At 47.5% G+C, this 20,680-nt stretch overlaps 9 protein-coding genes across 9 annotated transcripts; 4 read left to right on the forward strand and 5 right to left on the reverse strand.

Annotated features, from left to right (window-relative positions):
• Positions 1 to 1,120: 1,120 nt before the first annotated feature.
• Positions 1,121 to 2,675, reverse strand: GGI43DRAFT_272751 (sphingosine hydroxylase). The gene is made up of 2 exons (XM_083201106.1): positions 1,787 to 2,675; positions 1,121 to 1,715 (listed from the first exon to the last, which is right to left on the reverse strand). The coding sequence occupies exons 1-2, from the start codon at positions 2,508 to 2,510 to the stop codon at positions 1,321 to 1,323; spliced, it is 1,119 nt and encodes a 372-aa protein (XP_083055612.1). The 5' UTR covers positions 2,511 to 2,675; the 3' UTR covers positions 1,121 to 1,320.
• Positions 2,676 to 3,645: 970 nt separating this feature from the next.
• On the forward strand, positions 3,646 to 6,104 carry GGI43DRAFT_418044 (uncharacterized protein). Its single transcript, XM_083207490.1, has one exon. The coding sequence runs from the start codon at positions 4,046 to 4,048 to the stop codon at positions 5,513 to 5,515; it is 1,470 nt and encodes a 489-aa protein (XP_083055613.1). The 5' UTR covers positions 3,646 to 4,045; the 3' UTR covers positions 5,516 to 6,104.
• A 162-nt stretch (positions 6,105 to 6,266) lies between these two features.
• GGI43DRAFT_388526 (Mss4-like protein) lies at positions 6,267 to 7,175 on the forward strand (the record flags this gene model as incomplete). Its single annotated transcript, XM_083204084.1, has 5 exons — positions 6,267 to 6,281; positions 6,363 to 6,474; positions 6,638 to 6,775; positions 6,856 to 7,018; positions 7,091 to 7,175. 5 exons carry the CDS (start codon positions 6,267 to 6,269, stop codon positions 7,173 to 7,175), a joined length of 513 nt encoding a protein of 170 aa, XP_083055614.1.
• Positions 7,176 to 7,360: 185 nt separating this feature from the next.
• Positions 7,361 to 8,770, reverse strand: GGI43DRAFT_272816 (uncharacterized protein). The gene is made up of 2 exons (XM_083201109.1): positions 8,561 to 8,770; positions 7,361 to 8,472 (listed from the first exon to the last, which is right to left on the reverse strand). The coding sequence occupies exons 1-2, from the start codon at positions 8,648 to 8,650 to the stop codon at positions 7,555 to 7,557; spliced, it is 1,008 nt and encodes a 335-aa protein (XP_083055615.1). The 5' UTR covers positions 8,651 to 8,770; the 3' UTR covers positions 7,361 to 7,554.
• Positions 8,771 to 8,951: 181 nt separating this feature from the next.
• GGI43DRAFT_272765 (MIND complex subunit MTW1) lies at positions 8,952 to 10,491 on the forward strand. Its single transcript, XM_083201107.1, has 2 exons — positions 8,952 to 9,361; positions 9,432 to 10,491. Exons 1-2 carry the CDS (start codon positions 9,302 to 9,304, stop codon positions 10,422 to 10,424), a joined length of 1,053 nt encoding a protein of 350 aa, XP_083055616.1. The 5' UTR covers positions 8,952 to 9,301; the 3' UTR covers positions 10,425 to 10,491.
• On the reverse strand, positions 10,492 to 13,349 carry GGI43DRAFT_272766 (pentatricopeptide repeat-containing protein). The gene has a single exon (XM_083201108.1). It carries the CDS (start codon positions 13,124 to 13,126, stop codon positions 10,559 to 10,561), a length of 2,568 nt encoding a protein of 855 aa, XP_083055617.1. The 5' UTR covers positions 13,127 to 13,349; the 3' UTR covers positions 10,492 to 10,558.
• On the forward strand, positions 13,279 to 14,941 carry GGI43DRAFT_418052 (glutathione S-transferase). The gene is made up of 3 exons (XM_083207491.1): positions 13,279 to 13,960; positions 14,014 to 14,402; positions 14,489 to 14,941. Exons 1-3 carry the CDS (start codon positions 13,920 to 13,922, stop codon positions 14,863 to 14,865), a joined length of 807 nt encoding a protein of 268 aa, XP_083055618.1. The 5' UTR covers positions 13,279 to 13,919; the 3' UTR covers positions 14,866 to 14,941.
• A 248-nt stretch (positions 14,942 to 15,189) lies between these two features.
• GGI43DRAFT_418054 (RlpA-like double-psi beta-barrel domain-containing protein) lies at positions 15,190 to 15,621 on the reverse strand. The gene has a single exon (XM_083207492.1). It carries the CDS (start codon positions 15,612 to 15,614, stop codon positions 15,423 to 15,425), a length of 192 nt encoding a protein of 63 aa, XP_083055619.1. The 5' UTR covers positions 15,615 to 15,621; the 3' UTR covers positions 15,190 to 15,422.
• A 16-nt stretch (positions 15,622 to 15,637) lies between these two features.
• GGI43DRAFT_418055 (ankyrin repeat domain-containing protein) lies at positions 15,638 to 19,083 on the reverse strand. Its single transcript, XM_083207493.1, has one exon. It carries the CDS (start codon positions 18,781 to 18,783, stop codon positions 16,033 to 16,035), a length of 2,751 nt encoding a protein of 916 aa, XP_083055620.1. The 5' UTR covers positions 18,784 to 19,083; the 3' UTR covers positions 15,638 to 16,032.
• Positions 19,084 to 20,680: the final 1,597 nt, after the last annotated feature.

Consider the following 20,680-nt stretch of genomic DNA (forward strand, 5'->3'; position numbering starts at 1 on the left):
GAACAGCCGAGTGATATATCATGTTGTGCGGCGTCAGCCTATTTGTCAGATAACCAAGTTTTATGGGCTCTACCAATGTAGATTTCGCATATGCTGTTTTGGTTAGGCAGAGGGCGCGCTTCCATCTAGCGTGACGAAATGGTGGGATGAGATAAGATCTTAAGTTGGAGCGATACTATAAGTGTATAAACATTTTTCTGTTTATAGAAGAAGTGAGGGGGGGATTTGAAATCTTACAATTTCATGGCTTCTTTTCTTTGCTATAGATTTCTAGAGGATGTATATGGCCGGTTCTATATTGGTGATTTACTATTTTGGACTTTGAGTAGAACATTTGCCTACTATGGCGATATAGTATTCTTACGCGATAGATGCTTCTTAGCTACGGTGTAGATGATTATTTGTAGCTAATTTAGTGTACTATATTGTAATTGTTTTTATAACTGAAAGCTGGGACGCCTTGTTCTTTTAATTCAGGGTAGGACTATTTACAAATAGGAGGACTCACTGGTTCTTTTTCCCATCGCAATTCAGCCTGATGAGATAGAAAGTAAATAAAGCCTTCAATTTGAGCCAGACACTTGTTTGGAGTGATGGGTTTGAATAAAGAGTTTAGGGTAATACGATGTAGCTGGCCTGAGATTTCGCTGTCCAAAATGCCAGAATAGCCAATTCGCTATAAAACCAAGTAAAATTACGCAAATTGTGAGCACAAATCTTTGGAAGAGTGTCAGTTGAGCAAATATGTACATGCTCAAAGCTAAATGGCAAGTCAAAGTGTGATCATCGTCATTATAGCGTGTAGAGATATGGAAAAGCAACTTCATGATTCCCAAAATCATATTCATACATTATCAATAGTAATAAGCCTCATCCCAACACCCACCCATCGCACCAGTAACACACTCCAATCAATTTAAATTATTATACATGCAAAAGGTGGTCGAGGCTATACCCGATATCTCTCCAAATGATGAAGCTCCCCCAGACATAAATATTGAGAAACTCCTCCATCACAGTACCTGCTCAGCCCATATAAAAACAAATTTTCCAAAAAAGGGGATAGTGTAAATATATACAGGCGAAGAAATTTTTTGCGCCTAATGAGCTCAATAAGAGAGAAGAGAAAAGAAAAGAAAGGAAAAGAATATATTAGAGTATTAATTTTGCTTGGCCGGGTTGCTGCTGTCATTCAAAAAACATTGCGTCGTATGTTCATCCATCGATATGGGATGGATAAAGTATTAAAGAAGTGCTTTTGCGCTTGTATAGAGTGTGCTTGCACGTATTCACGAAGATTAACCAAATGTAATATGCTATTCATTGGGCCTTTTCAGCCTGCTTCTTGTCACTTGGTCGGTTGCTTCGCTTGCCACTGTACTTGGTTCCTAGGAGCTGGTCCCAGAAAGTAAAGAAGGGCTGAGAGAAGTTGGCCTTGATTCCCCAAGTCTGGTGGTGAATGTCGTGGTAGGCAGCGTTGTTGCTGGTGATGAGCTGAAGAGGGTCCCAAGGGAAGGCATAGCCGCAGTGGTCATCGATGGTCTTGATAGTCGAAAAAGCGAAGAAGCAAGTGCCCTGGAGCAAAGACATGCCAGTCACCTTGAAACCAATGCCGGCACCGAGGGTGTCGAGAAGGAAGCCTTCAAAGGGGTGGTTGTATAGAGCGCCGTAAGCGTATGGAACGTAAAGACGGTGGTGTCGGGAGTGGAAGGTGGCTATAGACAGACACAATGATTAACGGCTTATTCAAGGTAGCTGGTTAGACGAATCAATGGGTGCCACTTACTGTACAGCCAGCGGTTGACATGCATCAATCGGTGAAGGAAGTACTGCCAGGTGTCGAGAATGAAGATGGCAACAAAGTATTGCAGGGCAGGGATGAGGACGTGGTAGATGGCCTTTGCAAGGACGAGCTCCCACTCAGTAAAGGACGGGGTGGCGTTGCTGGAGGCAGTTTCAGAGATAGGATAGTAGCCTCCAGCCAGAGCACCAGCAAGGAGCGGATAGGAAGCAGACACGCTCTTGGAGATGGCGGTGGCATTGAGTCCGACAAGACCGAGCAGACCAGGCAGCGCACGCTGGGCAAGGCGGATGCGAGTTGCCCAGACAGCAATGTCGTAGTCGGCCTTGCCAATCATCTCCTGAGGCTCAGTGATAGCAAGTGCATAGCCTGTTGTAACCTGGATGATCTGCTGGATGATGACATCGCGGGCAACTTCGTAGCGTGTCGCGTGGTTGCGCTGGGTGATTTCCTCGGGCGTATGAAGACGGAACTGAGGAAAGAGGTCGAGCATGTCGATGGTGTGGAAGAACATCGACGTCGCCCAGTAGACGGCCACAGGGAGAACCAGCGACAGCCAGAGGTCAGAGATCCATGGGAACAGATCAGGCTTTGGCTCAAGCGAGTAGGCCGGCAGCGGCGGAAGCGATGTATCGTAGAGACTGTGATTAGCCATGATGTGAGCCTCGGCGGAGAGGTTGTCCATGATGTGAGCAATGTTGTTGACCATGCAAAAAGAGCAGATGAACGCGCAGTCGGGCGGAATAAGAAGAAAAGAGTGTTGAGTATGGACTAGAAGTCGCGGAGAGTTCGGTATTAAGAGGCTAATTAAACTCGGCGTTGGTCGGATGTCGCGTACAAAATGCGTACAGGGGTCAGTGGCGACAAAAGCGTCGGTACCTGAAAAGTGGGATAGCAGCTTATCGCAAAGAGCAATAGTATACTCTGTAGAGGATGTGGAAAGGAAGCAAAAGCAAAGAAGAAGAAGGACAAGACGAAGAAGAAAAGGAAGCTGGTATTCTTCCTTTGATGGCGCGCGAATTGGAGTAAGAAAGGAGAGTCTAAGGTGACGTCTTTATAAGGAAGAAGGGCAAAAAGATTATTAGGGCGAGCAAAGTTTCCAAAGGCGGTGGAAGATGTGAAATGCCGATGCAGCACGCCAGCTCCAGGCTTGTATCTTTTGTTAGCGGGCCGGGGGCGGGCGCATACAAAGCTTTATCGCAGTGCTCGGGCTCTCGGAGATGACGCCTAGCCGAAGCTGGACGTGCCCCTGGCGCCAAAGCTGGGCTGTCACTCGGCTTCCGGGTCGATCCACGATCAGACCACTTAACACGAGTCAAGCGGGAGGAATCTCTTGAGGGTGACTTGATTCTGCGTGCATTTGGCGATTTGCACGCTGGATTTGGGCGAATCGAGTGTTTGTGTGTCTATTTTGTGGTACATGTGTTGCTCTAGTATTCGTCATCTCGGTGGGCAGTAAGCTTTAATAAAGTGAATGTATCTGGTACACAGCCGGGCCCCACTGCTGAGAGTTTTTTGCGTGTAACTTGTACAATATACTATATTCTTTACTTACACATGCTCGACATACGACTTTTCAGCCAATGACTCAACATCAACATTAAATAAAATAAAAATAGGATTGTTTGCGCCAATAATGCAATCAATACGATATTGCACAACTAATCGATCTTTTATTTTACAAAGCTACAGCCAAAGGGCATCTTGTTCTCCAGCGGTAGGCTGTACCATGGCCACTTGGATCCTTGAGGCAGCCGTACATCGTGATGGAGGCAGGTGACGAATTTCTCTTTGCACAACTACAAATTTCTTTTCCCCAATCTTGTTGACGGAATATTTTTCAAATTTTATAATCATCTACTGATTTAGAGAATAGAAACAACGTTAATTCTTTGTTTGCGGCGTAAGGTAATTGGTGACTTGCTTTTGATGTTGATAGGGAGCATGTATTCAACATCTAGCAGCGACAGGACTGGCCTTTGCAGCTGCCAAAAATCCACCAGTCAGCTGCCTACTCCCATACGGCGTTTTTACTTAGGTACCTAGTTCTTTTGTTTTGAAACTTTCTTCTTTTCGCATTCGCCAAAATTTCAACTTTCAGATTCTCCACGTTTCCTATCTGCTCACCGTTTTCTCACTGGAAAGCAACCACCACAAGCTCCCAGAGACCACTTTTGCGTCTTCTTAAAATACTTCTGCCGACATCAGTGAAATTGGAATAATTAAGTTGCTATTTGCTTCCACATGGCGCGTTTAAAGAAGGATTCTTTGGACGAATTCCAGCGCTCTTCGGCAATAAAGCCGTTCCCAGTTGTCATCCCGTCAAAGAGACGCAATATCGACTCTAAGATCAAAATCTTGAAGAATGAGCGCCAAAATCTCATCGACATGCCTTCACTAGCCACGCCCGAGAAAATACATGCCTTTTACGAAACCCTCATGGATGCTATGTTTTCATTTGTTGGGGTAGATGGCAGCAAGTATCCGAAGTGTTTTGAAGTCTGCATAGATGTGTGCAAGGCCACAGAAATGTACAAAGCCACCAACTGGTATAGATGGGAAGGCCTACGAGACTTCATGAGAACAATGGAAAAGGTTGATGCACTGAGTCGACGCTCGAATCTCCTGCATTGCCCCGCGGCGCCAGGTCTGATGGTGGTTATAGCATTGGAACAAGTAGTGCTACACGGCAAGATAGGCGGACGTAGCAAGGTTTCTGACTTTGTCAGAGATTTTGATTGTTATAATAAAGCTGCGTCCGCCATCTACTACTTTCAGAAAGGAAATCGCCAGGACACTCTCACCCTGGACCAGCCTTGGGACTTAATTCCTAGACTACAACGCCCACCTACTCGGCTGATTGATCAATCCGAATTCAGCACTTCTTCAGCTAATTCCAACGACAGAGTGCCAGTGCCGAGAAATGGTGCTACCAGAGACGCCATCAATGTGCACGAAGAACCACCGCTGATCCAAATAGAGTCACCTGCTGAACATCAAGCTACACCTCACTCTATACGACAAGCTGGATTACATGATGGATTTCAGCCTGCACCCCTTGTCACAAGTCCAATTACTCCTTACAACTACCATCAAGTCGAATATAATACTTTGCATCAAGCTGCGTCTCACGCCGGACTACAGGCAGGGCAGCCTGCTATGAATCAGTATATATCGCCATCTGAGCATCAAAATACACTACTCTTTGCCCTCCAAGCTGCGGATTCTAAAGAGAGAGGACGTGAAGGGTCAATGCCAATGTCGATGCCCAGGCAGAAATCCGCCATAATACGAGAAACACAGATGCAAGTCTCCCGTGCAGAGGTGATGGAGCTCCTTCAGCCCCCTTTTGATCGACTGAACTGCGAGGACTGGAATGGCAGGGTCGAAGCTGACTTTATGCGCATCTTGACAGAAAATAGCGTCAAAGTAGTCACCGCAGAAGCAAAAGGCATGTTGCGCTTGTGGGCAAGCAGGATAAGAAATGAGATTGTCTTATCTTGGCTTGAGCAAGCACAGGAGGATCTTACTGTCTTCCAATGGATTGAGCGATACTCTGAGTCCCCTTCTCTGACGTGGCGCAGTGATCAGTCTGTTCATACCATCTTTCATGACCTAGATGCAATGATTGCTGTCGTTTCAGAGCCAACCCTCCGAGACCAGCTTTGGGCCAAAGTGAGTGCGCTGAGAGGTATTATTGCTAATAATAGCTGAAGAGATATGGAAAGAGGATACAGAGAAGGGAGAAGGGATATGAGCATGTAAGACACAACTTGTACGACATCTAGAGGGTGTAGCTGCCAATGGTTTATTAGACTAGACTTGCGGATTATAATGGCTGGGAAGATATTTGCAGCAAGATGATGCTAGCCTCTCTTTTGCCAGATGGACTGTTTTATATGTACCTACATAACATAGAAGTTAATTAAGCAAGATTAATGACAAGACATGGAAATTAACTTTTGCAGCCACCATTAAAGTCTTTTTTTTTTTTCATTATGTGGCTTTTACCAAATATTTCATGCTCACTTGTGTGTATCTTCCTAGAGATTCAGGTCACCAAACGGCCATTATTTGTCTCTTCTATCATGGATCAAGAACACATATCATGTCCCTTCAGCTCCCCGAATTATTACTAGTAGCCAACTGTCTTCTCGTTAGCTGTTATGGCTCCAGCCGCCAAACAATTTTTTCTTTTGCTGCCAATGCGGGGCAAACGGTGCTCTTGTTTAGGCAAGCCAAAAATCCTCCTCTCCGTCCCCACCAAAGCAGCCGCAGCCAATCAATTGATCACATTTTTTTCCCGCCCACTTTGATTTTTACTCTATCGCCAAAGTTGCCTCTTCCCCTCCATCTCGCCTCTTTTTTTTTTCTTTTTTCTTTTTTTCTTCCCCCTTGTCTCGTTTCTCTTCCTCATACCAAAACCTCTCTTTTCATTTTTCCGTGTGAAATCACAACCGCAGCCATGCTTATCTACAAGGTTTGTCTACGCTCTTCTCGCTTGTTATACCCCGCCATTGTCCAGAGAGAAAAACGATTCTGACCCCGCAAATTTGAATAGGACCTCATCACCGACGACGAGATCATCTCCGACTCGTACGATCTCAAGGAGATCGATGGCATCGTCTACGAGGCCGACTGCGCCATGATCACTGAGGGCGCCGTCCAAGTCGGTGCGTAATGAACCCTACCTGGCTTCTTGCTCGCTCTCTATATGCCGTTGGACTGCGCATTGAAGCGAATCGTCTATCGATCAGATGTTGCGACAGCGTCTAAAAAAGAAAGAGAGAAAAGAAGATTGTTATTGAACAGCCATCTAACATGACTATCTATTAGACACTGGTGCCAATGCTTCCGCTGAGGAGGCCGAGGAGGGTCTTGAGGACGCCGAGGTCAAGGTCAACAACATCGTCCACTCTTTCCGTCTCCAGACCACCAGCTTCGACAAGAAGGGCTACCTCGCCTACCTTAAGGGTAAGTAATTTTTTTTTTTTTTGCACACGCATCTCTATTATTAGTTGCATTGGAGGTGCTAATAGTATTGTTATAAACAGGCTACATGAAGGCTGTCAAGGCTGGCCTCCAGGCCAAGGGTGCTCCCGCTGAGGAGATCACCGCTTTCGAGAAGGGTGCCCAGACTTACGTCAAGGAGAAGCTGCTGCCTAACTTCAAGGACTTCGAGTTCTACACTGGCGAGTCCATGAACCCCGACGGAATGTAAGTTAAGACTACGCAACTGGTCTCAGCCAGAGTTTTGTTCAATATTTGTATACTGATTGTTGCGATTAGGGTTGTCCTCCTCAACTACCGTGAGGATGGTGTCACCCCCTATGTCATCGTCTGGAAGCACGGTGTCACCGAGATGAAGGTTTAAATTTGCTTTTTCTGTAAAAGACATAGAAAAACGAATTGGGAGTGAGAGATAACGAGTGGAGGAAACAAAGTTACGAGTCACATTTTTGCGTTTAACTCGGCGCCATGGCATATATCCCTTAAAAAAAGCCTTATAGCTGGAGAAATGAGCGGAGACAATTCAACAAGACCAGGAAATAAAGTTGCTGATCTAAACATGATTTCACCAATACTTTTGTTCTATTAAAACTTTGATGCTAAAGCCAATCCTTGATTCTCCCAACGCCAGACAAGAAAGAGACTACAATATGCAGAATGCAAGGAAATGACATGCCCTGAATCTCGAATTTGTAAAGCTGACCATGCCTTCTATAAGAAGTGCTGGGAATATGGTTCCCTGGCTACTGGTAAGACGGACGCGTAGACAAGGGGATAGGCGGCGGCTCATCGTTGCCCGGAGGAGTATGAACTGCTGCAGCAGATAGTATAGGCTTCTTCTTCTTGGGCGGAGGTGGCGGCGGCTTCTTCTTTCCTGCTAGACCCGGTGATCCTAACGGCGCTGGCGCTGGCACTGGTGCCATCGGTCTGGCAACTGCCGGCCTGACAACAGGAGGAGTGGTGGCCTCACTGGGAGGAGTTGGTGATCCGGTAGAGGAGCCCGTGTTTGACGTGCCCAGCCTGGAGAAGCGATTTTGCAGCTCATTAAGATGCGATTGCGGCGGCGGCGCGACAACTGGTCGGGGAGGCTTTGGAGGAGGGGGTGGATCATCGTCGTCGTTGCTGGGAGATGCCTTGCCAATGCCAAAGGCGGGAACGGATATACCGGCAGCTCCCAGTCTGTTGACGGCGCCCTGATTGAGATCATTGGGGTTGGCCCCGAGAGTTGACAATGGACTCTCTGTCCGACCCGGCGTTCCGGAACCAGATCGCGGAGGTAGTCTTGGGGGAAGACTCGGCGGAGGAGCTCTGGTAGCGGCGACGGATTCGTATGGTGGAGGACTGTGGTTGCTCGGATGGTCTCTTCTTACCGGAGGAGGTGGCAGACCAGAAGTTGATAGGCCCGTTGTATCCGCCCTGTATGGTCCGGTTGGCACATGATGCTCTTCCTCCTCTTCCTCGTAAGCGGGTTGATACGTGCCCGGCACCTTTACGACGGATCGTTTGGCTGTAGAGGGAGGAGGAGGGGGAGCTAAGCCAGTGCCTGTGCGTCTGGGAGGAGGAGCGAAGGAGTCTGGATCGCGGAGGGAGCTGAGAGGACGAGCGACGTGGGAAGGACCGCTGTCTTCCTCTTTATGACCTCGGCCTGGGATGTGTCTTGTCTAGAATATGTGTCTTGTTAGATTTTGATCTGAACATAGTAACGTATTGCAGAGAAAGATGCTCATTGAAGATGCGACGACGACGTACAACTTTGCCTTTGGCCCTGCCCTTGAGTCCAGAGGCTTTTTCGCGGCCCTCGGACAGCTTGCCCTTGGCCTTTTCGGTATATTTCGACATGGCGGGCGGGGATTCTGGAGCTATGTGTATATGCTCTCTGGTCCTCGAGGTAATGATGGTGAAGCAAGAAGAAAAAAAATCCCAAGCTGGGAATTGGCAATTAATACCTATTCCGCAGGGGAATTGCTATACAGAGATTTATAAGACAGAAAACCCGAGAAGAGGTTGGGTCCGATTGGGGATGATCGGCGACACCGTCTGGGCGGAACGGATTTGATAGCGAAGAACAGGGTAGTACGTATGACAGCAGGAGTGGGGAATACGAGAGGACGAGGTAGCCACAGGGTACGTACCTGGAAGATTAGAGTGAGGCTGGGGCTGTCACTGCGAGGAGGATTCAGGTCCCCACTTGGGACGACGACATTGACGATGGAACTTGGATCTGGACCATCTAAATCTATACCTATCAAACTGAAGAGCGACTGCTATAACGAGCTGGGGAATTTGAGACACATTTTTTAAATCATTTATTTATAATTTACTTACCGGATTTAATCAAACACCATCATCACTTCTACTGCCACCGACGAAACTCAATTCACAGTCTACGCGCCGTGTTGTCGTGTCGCAGCCTCGTCTAAACACCACCACCTTCATCCGCATCCCACCCTCATAACCTGGAACAAAGCTCCTCCTCAGCTTCTGCCCGCCATGGCGGCCACCAGCTCTGATTACGAGCTCCTAACAGAGCACTTTAGCTACCCTCCAGTAGTATGTTTCTCAGTTTCTAGCCCATCGATAAAGATTAAAAAAAAAAACCATCCTAACAAACAGCCGCCAGTCCCTCCTCGACGACATTATCAACACAGTCAACGTCCTCGCCGACCGCGCCCTCGACTCCGTCGAACGTCTCCTCCTCTCCATCCCTCCCCACAAGCTCGGCTTCGCCAAAAAGCCAAAACAAGCATCATCAGACCAGAACCCAAAGCTATCCCCCGAAGAGGCTGCTAAGCTAGAAATCGAAAATGGCACTCACCAGCTCGAGACCCTCCTCAACGCATCCATCGACAAAAACTTTGACATTTTCGAGCTATATGTCATGCAAAACATCTTGACTGTCCGGCCGCAGGACCAGCCCTACATGAAGCTATCACATTATGCCGGATTGGAATTTCCTGCGACAGAGGACGATGATGATGCGGCACAGCAGAGCGATAAACCGACTACTGAATCAATTACTGCGCTGCGGAGAAAGCTCCAAGCAAGCCAGAAATTAAACGCCGTGCTGGAATCCGAAAAAGCGCACAACGAAGCCCTTCTGCGACGACTCAGGTCACTCCTCGGCGTGGACACTGATGCGACCAAGACGGAGGAAGATCAAAATGCAATGAATCAGGATGGAGAGAATAGTGTGGCAACGACGAAGCCGTTTTCCTTCTTGCGCGATAGAGGCGGGCTTGAGGAGAGCGGCGGTGAACAGCCTATTACTACTACGACGGAATTTACGCTTTCGCAGCTCCAGTCGCTGCGTGCGCTGTCGGGGTCGTTGAGGAAGTTGTTGCCGGAGTTAAGTCCCCCAGGAGATGCTGCTGCTCCTTCTACAACAGAAAAAGAGCCTGTGACGCCAACATCATGGAGGAGAGAACGCGCAGAGTACATTGAATCTTCATCACGGAAATATCTTGAGACGGTAGCAGGAGTGGAGCTTGGCCCGAGGGGCGAGGTGCGCGACGGGGAGTGGCAGGGTGAGGGCAGGGGATTGAGTAAAGGGGAGGTGGAAGGATTGGAAAAGGTGGCGACGTTGCTGGAGACGGATGAGATGGATACGACGTGATATGAGAGGATTCTGATAGAACAAAATGAGAAGGACAAAAAAAATGTTAACAAGTAAAGGTATTCGTGACGAATTGTGAATATTGTTGTTATAGTACATCTACTTGGTGAGAATATCTACAGTCTACAAACTCTTCACCCACGCAAATTCGCCCTCAATACATCTGGCACCTCCCTCCCCTCAAGTAATCCCCTCTCTTCTGCCAAGAACCAGAAATGATGTTTCCAGTATCTGTTATCCTTGGACTCTCCCTCCCAATCCCTATCCTTCGTCTTGTACTCCAGCACCACGTCCACCACCCGCCTTGCCTCGTCGCGCTTCTCGCTCGCCAGCAGCGCCCACAGCAGGTCCGTCAGGCACGGCAACGATGTCACAGGTCTTCTAGCCTTCAGCAGGTCCTCGAAAACGGCCATTGCGCGATCCGTGTTGCCGGTGATGGCATTGGCGCTCATGACGCGCTCCCAGAGGGTCTGGTCGCCGACGCCGACGTGGGAGAAGCCGTGGTCAAGCAGGAGGGTGTCAATGTCCTTCATGTTGGGCGGGTCGCGGCTTAGAGCGCGCTCGATGAGGATGGTGACCATGTGTGGGGTGACTTTGAAGTCGTCCTGGCGCATGTGCTTTAGCACGGCGTCGATGGCCTCGTCGGTGCCGTTTGCGAGAGACGAGACGGCGTAGAGCATCTTGCCGTAGGTTTCTTGGTTGGGTCGAAGGCCAGCTTTTTCGATGTCTTGGAAGACGAGGTGGACTGCTTCAACTTGGTCGGCTGCCGGCGCGGGACCCATTCCGCCGATGACTTCTTCGAGGATGATTGTGAACGTAGCAGAGTCTGGCTCGACGTTGTTCTCAGACATCACCTTCAATAGGTTCTGTACTTCATCAGGAGAGCCATCCCGGAAGCTCTGGCGAATAATGATGTTGTATGTGCGGACATTGGGCTCGATTTGCTCGCGGCCCGCCCATCTGAGCACGTCAAAGGCGGCTTTTCGGTCGACTTGGATGAGCCCCTTGAAGGCAGCATTGACGGCCTCAATGGTAGGCTGCGCTGCGGTGTGCGGGGCATTCTTCTGAACCGCTTCCTTCCACTGATAGAGCATTTCTGCAAGGGCCTCTACTCCGGCTTGAGGCTTTCCTGCCTCGATAAGGCTGGAGATGCGTTCTGTCCAGATGACTGTATCAAGCTTCATGCCAGAGCCGGCTAGCTTTGTCCAAAGAGCCTCGATCTTATCTGTATCCTTGCATATCTTCCAGCCGTGCATCATACCTGTATAGGTCTTGATCGTAGGGTGTATTTGCAGTCGCTGCATCAGGTCAAACGTCTCTTGCAAATTTCTAGGGCGACGCAACGCGCACCAGACGAAAACCCAGAAATCAAGGAATTCAGCGTTGTTACGCAGCTGCTTAGCGAGCCCTGGCTTCTGTTCCAGACGGCTCCTGAGGTCTTGCCAGATTGAGTACACGGCGCCATTGTCGCGGGCGTGGTATGCCTGCCGGAGTTGCTTGTGGAGAGCATTGAAGATGGGCGAAGAGTCTGAACGCCATGGTGCGTCTTCTTTCTGCAGCATCTCAATTGCATGAGGCCATTGCTGGACTACATAGGATTCGATCTCAGAGAGCTTAGCCGAGGGAAATCGAATACGATCGCCAAATACTCCAGATATGTAAGAGTCAGGCACACTCTCTTTGCTCCCAAGTGCTACAGCAAGTAGATTCAAGAGAGGGGCCATGGCTTTGTGCGTTCCAGATCTGACAAATCTCGGATCTGAGAGAACAGCAATGGTGGACAAGAGGCCTGGAATGATGTCGCGGGCCTGATCCGGGTTGAATTGGAGGAATAGAGCGGCCAATGACCTTGTCGTGGGATGAAGGTGCGTCTTAGTCGCTTTACCATCGGCAATGTCCCGTCGGACGTCTTGAAGCAAGGGAAAGGAGAACTTGAGTGGCTCATGCTCCTGGCTCCTACGTCGAAGCTGGGAAATGTGTTTCCACAGGCCAATGAGTTCATTCATCAGCTTCGCACGGTCTGCTGAGTCTCGCTTCTCAAAAATGATGGCATAGCAGAGGTTGAGGACGAGCTCATTCCTAATATCGAGATCGGTTTTTCCTAGGCTGCTATAGAGCTGAGAGAGCTCGATACTGTGGCCGGTGTGACCACGCTCGGCAACTTCATCGCAGGTCTTTTCCAAGAACTGAGTTGCTGAGAGGAGCAAATGCTTGGGCATTTGTCCGTAGTACCCCTTCAAGTGTGGCGAGATGGTTTCTTTGAAGATCTTTAGCTTCTGAAGGGCATCGATCTTCTTGTTAGATAACTCTTTGATCTTTGCCGCAATCTCCAATTCACCGAGGGGGGAAGATTGCGGTGCTGCTGTTTTCGTCTCTGGATTGACTACGTCTTTGAAGAGAGCGATGGCAGAGTCTTCTGAGGGTCTGAGGGGTCCCTTCTTTGCGAAGCCAGAACCTCCATTGAAGACTCTCCTTGGGTTTCTTTTTGATGTTCCATGACTGTAGTTGCGAGGCTTTTGTCCAGATGATTCTTCAGGCTTATTGTGAGTTGCTGATCTTCCAGATGCTGAGTTTGATGCTACGTTAGAGAGACCTGCAGCGTCGCTCAAAGAGGCAAACAGCGCTGTGCCACCAAGGCGCCGGACTTGCAGTGAGTGAATCTGCGAGGCGCATCTTGAGCAGATGCTCCGAGATGCATGCATGGCGCAGAGCTCAATGGCTCACAGAGAGAGTTGAGCAGGGGATGGTATAAAAGCCAGCTTTGAGCGTTGAGAACTGCAGAGGTTTGAGAGGAGTGGTGGGCATTTTTGTGGCGGGGTGTGGCTTGACCGAGGTGTGTAGCCAATGAGAAGCCTGATAGATGAATAGCGTGAGTGGCGCACACTCACTCACTGCATATGCCTAGCAGAGACGATGGATGCTATGAGTACCGATCCAGGAATAGAATCATGCAGGGTTCAATTGTATAAAATGAAGGCTCTCTAGAAATTCTCTTCTCTACTTACTATTATTATTGCATCGCCATATCAATAATGAGATAACTTAGATCTCGGCAGGTCTTCTCTCCACAGGCCAAGACAAGTGATGCTAACACCCGCAAAATTCCCGACCCGAGGCACAAAATTGCCCCGTTGCCGAAGGGGGGAAAACGCATCTCATATCATCCCTGTTCAAGCCTATTTCCGTGTGCCTGGCCTGTTTGTTGAGCTGCCACTCGGTCGATATTGACAAATTCCAGAGTCTCACTCGGAACGCTCCAGTTTTTTAGTGGCGTTTTTAGGAAGTCTGCGCCGAGCAAAAGCGGTGATTGTTTTATGCTAGCTGGACTTGGTATGACGTTGGTCGGGATGGAACTATATATAAGAGCGCCGTCATAGACTGTTTCAGTCAGTGCTGGTGAATGTATCTTCTATACTGCACTACCTAAGCACAAATTCTTCTCTCTACAACACCAATTGGCATTTTCTTTATCTATATATCATAAATAAGCTCATCATGGCTACCGACGAACAAGAAGCAAAGGTCACGCTCCATTGGTAGGTGGCATAAAATTAGAGTACAAAGCTCCCCAGCTAACTTGTCCTCCTAGGCTCAACCAGTCTCGCTCTCAGAGCATAGTATGGCTTCTGGAAGAGCTCAAGATCAATTTTGACATCAAGCTGTACCATCGCAACAAACAGACCATGTTCGCGCCTCCAGAGCTAGAACAAGTGCATCCGCTAGGAAAATCTCCCGTCCTAGTTATCACGCCTCCTGGTGAAGGCGCGGAACCAATTGTCTTGGCGGAAAGCGGCCACATGGCAAATTATCTATGCGAACACTTTCCTGAAGGCAGTCGCCTTGTGCCGCAGAAATGGAAAGAGGGCATGGAGGGCAAGATTGGGGGCGAGACAGAGGCGTGGTTGAGGAACCAGTATTTTCTGCACTACAGCGAGGGCAGTCTGATGCCATACCTAGTCCTCAGTTTGGTGATTAGCAGTATGTATTACCTCAGAAAAGAAAGAAAACAAGAGCGAAGATGAATAATTTTCTGTTATCTGATACTGACATTTTGCTTATTGCAGGACTCAAGCAACCCCCCATTCCCTTTTTAATTCGCCCAGTCACCACCGCTGTCGCCAACAGAATTTTCGCAAGCTACATCTTCCCAAATGTCTACAAACACATCAAGTTTTTAGATCAACAGCTGAGCACTTCTGGCGGACGCTACATCTGCTGCGACCACCTCACTCCCGCCGATATCATCCTCAGCTTCCCACTCTTCTCAGCCAAAGACGCCCTCGACAATATGGGAGAATGGGAAGGTGGATCATGGAAAAATGAATTTCCACGCGTAGCAGAGTATATAGATCTTCTTCAGAATGAAGAGGGCTACAAGAAAAGTACGCAAACGATTGCAAAGGTCGATGAACCGAGCACTGAGGCGGCGCCAAAAATCTAGCTGCTCACTAGCAATTGGTATAAATATATGGCTTAATTAGTAATGAATATAATTGATAATCTATTAGTTCGTTAAAGTGATGCATGTTGGAGTTGAAATATAAGCAACCGTCCCTGACCTGGTCGCAGCCAGACATTTATTGATAGAGGGCAAGTCCTATATGAAATCTGGTGTCACCTTGTCTGGAAATATGTTCAATCTGGGCCTTTTATCTACGCATTAATGCGCATATACATATCAAAGCAGACTGGATCACACCATGTGCTTGCATTTGCGGCTTCCTTTCTTCTACAACCCCCCATGCAAAAGTGTTGATAAAGGTACGTCAAAGTAGCACGAAATTATAGCCATTATTATACACAAGACGTGTAGATTAGAGAATCAAGAATAGACTTATCGATAGTGATCTTTAAACTCGCATTTCATCAACACATTTCCCAAATTTGCCAAGACGTAATGTGCTGAACTAACTCTCTGCGAATCAACGGGAATATCTTCAATCCACCATCTCTCAGTTGACATTCTCAAGAAGACCAAAATCTAATTTCTCAAATTTGCTAAAAAAAACCTCCTGTTAACTGAATTGCGTCCGAGCTACATCCTGAACATAAACCCTCAACCGTGCCAGTTATAGTGGGGTCGTTATATGTAACCTGAATCCTTTTATGGCACACTCCATCTGAATAGGCTTCCTTTGGCAAAAGTACGACTAAATCATTATTCTGAATTCTGCGGCCACATGCCTTCATGGCCCCTTAGGGTTGTACCAGGTGGCCGTGCCTGCAATTACACTACCCGCCATGTAGACTGTAACAAACGTGGAAGTGAGAATGGACTTAAAGTTCGTTATGGTTGCGATATTGATGAAATGCCAAAAATAATAGAGATATGCTTTCTGTTCAGATAGGAGGACTCTTAAATTTTAATAAAGCCATGTCTATCATCAGTATTTACAGATCTGCTCCCGCTTCAAGTAATAATATGACTATTGACTCGTAGCCTCTTTGAGAGGCATCCATTAAAGCTGTTTTACTGGATTTATCATGAACATTTACATCTGCTCTTGCTTCAAGCAACAACTGCACTATAGCCTCATAGCCATTCCAAGTGGCCTTCATCAAAGCTGTTGCACCGCTTTCATCACGGGCATTTACGATTGATCTTGCTTCAAGCAATAACTTCCTGTCCACTTCGACAGGCCTTCATTAAAGATGTTTCGCCCTTATCACGGATACCTGTACTATGAGCATTTACATCTGCTCCTGCCTTGAGCAGCAACTTCACTGTTGCCTCGTGGCCACACCAAGATGCCTCCATTAAAGCTGTTTTGCCGCGTCCATCACGAGCATTTACATCTGCTCTTGATTCAAGCAATAGCTTCACTATTGCCTCGTAGCCACACCAAGAGGCATCTATTAAAGCTGTTTCACCGTCTCTACCATGAGCATTTGGGTTTGCTCCTGCCTCAAGCAACAATTTCATTATTGCCTCGTAGCCATAAGAACAGGCAGTACTTAAAACTGTATGGCCATCTTTATCAAGAGCATTTGGGTTTGCCCCTGCCTCAAGCAGCAGTTTCACTATTGTCTCGTAGCCATATGAGGAGGCATCTAATAAAGCTGTATAGCCATCTTCATCATGAGCATTTACACTTGCTCCTGCCTCAACCAGCAATTTTACTATTTCCCAGTGATTTCCACTGGCGGCGATCATTAGAGTTGTTCGGCCATGAAGATCTTGTGCCTCAATATTGGCCCTATTCGTCTTGAGTAGTAGAGACATCACTTCCTCATGCCCCTCTCTTGCAGCAGAAAGCAATAGTCGGTTAATATCATTCTCAATATCGACTCCACGCTTCTTTTTGGCAAGGAGATCAATTATATGAACATTTTCGGTGCAAAAAGCATAGGATAATGGCGTTCCTTCGAGCTCATCTCTCAAGTCCGCCCGCGCCCCAGCCTTAATTAGCGATAGGACGAGTGTGGCATCCCTATTCCAAACGGCATACGTTAATGGGGCTCGGCCATATATGTCTTGTAAGTCGACTTTTGGTTTCTTCCTAATTGGCAATTCGAAAGTGCCTATTTTACGACGGACACCTCTAAGGAGGAGCTCAGAAACTCTATGGAAGCCTTTTCTTGCAGCCCAAGATAATGCTGATCGCTGATATGTATCGTCCAGAGTATCCAGCTTGATATTGGCCATGGTAAGCAAGTCGCTAACTGCAAAATTTAGTCCGAAATAAGACGCCATCATAAGCATAGTAAACCCCTCGGGAAACTTTATATTTGTAGTGGTCCAGTAAATGCTAAACCATGACTTGCAACAACTTGAATCAACGTTACAGATCATTAGTATCGATTTGGTCATCATAGACTGTGTTTCAATGGGGGCCTGGCGAAAATGTGACGCCCAGTATTTCGCAGAGTAGTCGAGAAAGATTTCACGCCAATTATGATGGGCTGGAGAGTCGGATATCATCTCTAATCCAGCGAGAAGGTGCCAAATGCAGATTTCGGCGAGAACACAGTGAGATTCTTGTAGCTTTAATGAACATTTCCATTCGCAATCCCCATAATCACTTCCGACGAGTTGCATAGTGTCTCCTTCAATAAGGAATTCCTTCACAGTTTGATGAAGTAGGTAGATCTTTGAGTCAACAATCACGACACAAAGACCACAAATATTTCGCAGAGTTTCGAGAAAACGATCATCAGGTAGCAGACCCAAGTCATCATAGGATTTGTGGCCTCCATCTAAGGCTAGTGCAAAATTCATCTCTCTGAGAGTTAAAGGTCGTGCTGCTGCGACAATAATATGCAATGCCTTCTTAACTTGCCTGGTATCAAAGCTCTTAGAAAGTATTCTCTCATATGCTTCGTCAACCGTTGTAGGTATATTTAAAATAGCCTCAATTATCATCATTTTGCTGACATTAATGCTATTCTCAATAAAGTCCATGATCAGATATACCCATAAGTAAGTTCTATTGGGAACGTGCATAAGCTTTTGTAACAGAAGATCACGTTCGCCTCGGGTCAGCCGCAACCGTTTCCCTATATCATGGACTCTGGCGTCGATATAAGTATTGATCTCTTGGGAAATTTTCTTTACTTCTTCTTCGCTTTCTCCACTCAAGTGGATCACCGGTAGCCCTGGAATCTGTAAAGGCTGAAGGCTGCGATGTATTTCAACATATGGACGGCTGGTGAGGAGGAATTTTAGATTAAAGCTCCTTCTAGTTCCGTATAGCGTACACAGCGCTTTAAGAAGCTCTGACCTTCCCTGGCTATTCTGATCCTCGCATTCGTCAATTGCATCGAGGAGACAGACGATTTCGCCTGCATCCTTATCCTCTGCCACTTGCATAAAGATTTGCCAAAGCTCGCTAAATGAAGTATTAAATGTTTCCCCTCCCGAGTTAAACTTTTTCAGGATCTCGTCAGACAGCAAAGAGGGCTTTTGAATGAATATCTGGCGAAGTATGCAGCTAAGAGCACTTGTTACACTCCTTTGGTCCGAGAAGTCGTCTTTGAAGAAAAAGTAACACACTGTTATGGATTCCGTAGTTTTAACAACAGAGTCGATTAAGTGTCTTACTAATACTGATTTTCCGCACCCTGGATCCGCAGATACCCAGAGCATGACTGATGAGTTGCTCTCATTCCAAGTCCGAAAGTGCTCATGCGACACAAACCAGTCACATGTACCTGGTACTCGTGGCGGATTTCTGTTTTTTCGATCTTGATATGGAGATTCGTAGAGACGCTTCAAAATTTCGTCCTCTCCTTGCCTGTGCGAGCGTTCTGCGTGGCTATTGACGTAATGATTGTAGTTTACATCGCCCTGAACGAGCAAATTATCATTCCCCAGGGTGTTTCCTGAGATTATGCAATCTCCTTCCATTACGGAAGCCATAGTTGGGAGCAATAAACCAGCCAGAGAGTTTTAGAGTAGGATAAAGCAAAAAAGACAAGGAATGCCACAATGTTGCCTGCAAAGTCTCCTAAGCAATAAAGGGCATAGAACGCAAGGCGAGAATAGGTAACGTAAAAAGGATCACAATAGAACTAATTCATAGCTCTTCATATGTCCTTGTCTTTTGGTAACCGCACTTGCAAGAATAATCAGCTGCTGTGCTGTTCTTTGCGGTCTGTTTTCCGCGCTGAAAATGAGAATGGATCGTGGATATACCTCAACTGAGGTGAGGTTGGGAACCAGGGATCCATTTTTATCGCAGTCCAATGGAGCTCAATTCACATTTGTGTCGTGAAAGTGATGATTAAGCACAAAAAGGTAACCAAGCGCTCATATTAGGGACCAATGACAAAGGAGCTGCTGGAATAATGCAGCTCTCAATGGCTGCTACACTGCGAGGCTGTGATGACACCATGAACCAGCCAATGAAATTGCATTATCAATCTAGCATATTGCATCGAACGCCCTCCAGGCTTACACCTTTCACAGCATTGTATAGGTGAACCTAAAAAAAAAAAAAAACTATCAATTCTCAGATACCTAATAATACACGCAACTATAAATAGTCAAGTCAACGAAAGACAGAGCGGGTGTTACAACCGAACATCATTAATCAGCATAATTATTTTCTTCCTCATTGAGATATAATTCTATTTTGGATAATCCTTCCCTGTTTGCCTAAGTTAACTCATGAGAGCCTGCGAGACTTCGATAGTAGGATAGCTAAGCCTCATCGGTAAGCATTCGCGCGTGCGAGCTAGGGAGAATAATTCGAGCATCGACGATTTTAATAATATGCTCAATGCGTGTCTTAGGATGTGTATGATTAATGGCCATAAGTGTAGCACCGGATTTCAGAATAGCTGGCATATCAAGCACAGTATACAAAGATTGCTCTGAATATAGAATCTAATATAAGCGTAACACTCTCCAGTGGTAGATAAGCAAGCCTCCCTCCAGCCGCTTGGCAAATCTGACTCCGGATAGCCAGCTACAAATGATCTATCGAATAGTTCATAGACGTAGTATAACTGCTTAAATTTAGTGACCGTGCGTCTCCTTTGACCTCTTAGCACTCCTTCACCATCTCACCTCCAAATGCCCCCTGGCAACACTGCCCACACTGGCATCAAGATCGTCACGGTTCCAGGTCCACCCCTCGCTGCTAAAGACGCTGCCATCTCCGATATAATCGGCATCTTCGGCCCAAATGGCCAGCCACAGGGCCCCTGCTACTCCTAACCAATATTGACACCCTCCGTCTCGCTAAGATCCGAGGACTGGCGAATTGATAGCCCTTTGGTGGATGTGGTACTTGACCAGTTTCTTCTTCTATACTGTACTATCCCGCCCCGCAGATCCACAGGTACGCGGTTCAAAGCGGAAGCATTCGGCAGGTCGAGGCTCCAGACGCCAAAATACGCCGCCAGCCGCAGCGCCACTGCCGCGTAACGGCAATGCGGCACACCAGCGGCTCAGTGACTGCCAAGGCAGATCCGTTGCTCGAAGATAAAGTGCTGTGCTGAGCACCACGACGCTGGGATCGCTGCAACGAATCGGCCTTGGCAGGGGGCTTCCTCCAGCCCAGATAGAGGCCATCCGCAGCTTGCACCGCAACCACTCGGCCAAGATTGCCGTCATATTCTCCCATCCCTGGTGGGCGGTAGATCAGGCAGAGCCGACTTGCTTTTGCGTGTGTGCGTCTACCCAAGTGTTAAACCCACAGATAGACTATACCAAGACAGCCGTGCTTCTGTGCTCGTACACCTGCCCTCAAGACGCTGTTCGTCTCGGCGCCTTGGCTGCCCACGGAACATCGCCTGAGGCGAGGGCCCGC

This window comes from Trichoderma evansii (genome assembly GCF_050947405.1).
Source record: "Trichoderma evansii strain SZMC 28006 chromosome Unknown GGI43scaffold_33, whole genome shotgun sequence".
NCBI lineage: Eukaryota > Fungi > Ascomycota > Sordariomycetes > Hypocreales > Hypocreaceae > Trichoderma > Trichoderma evansii.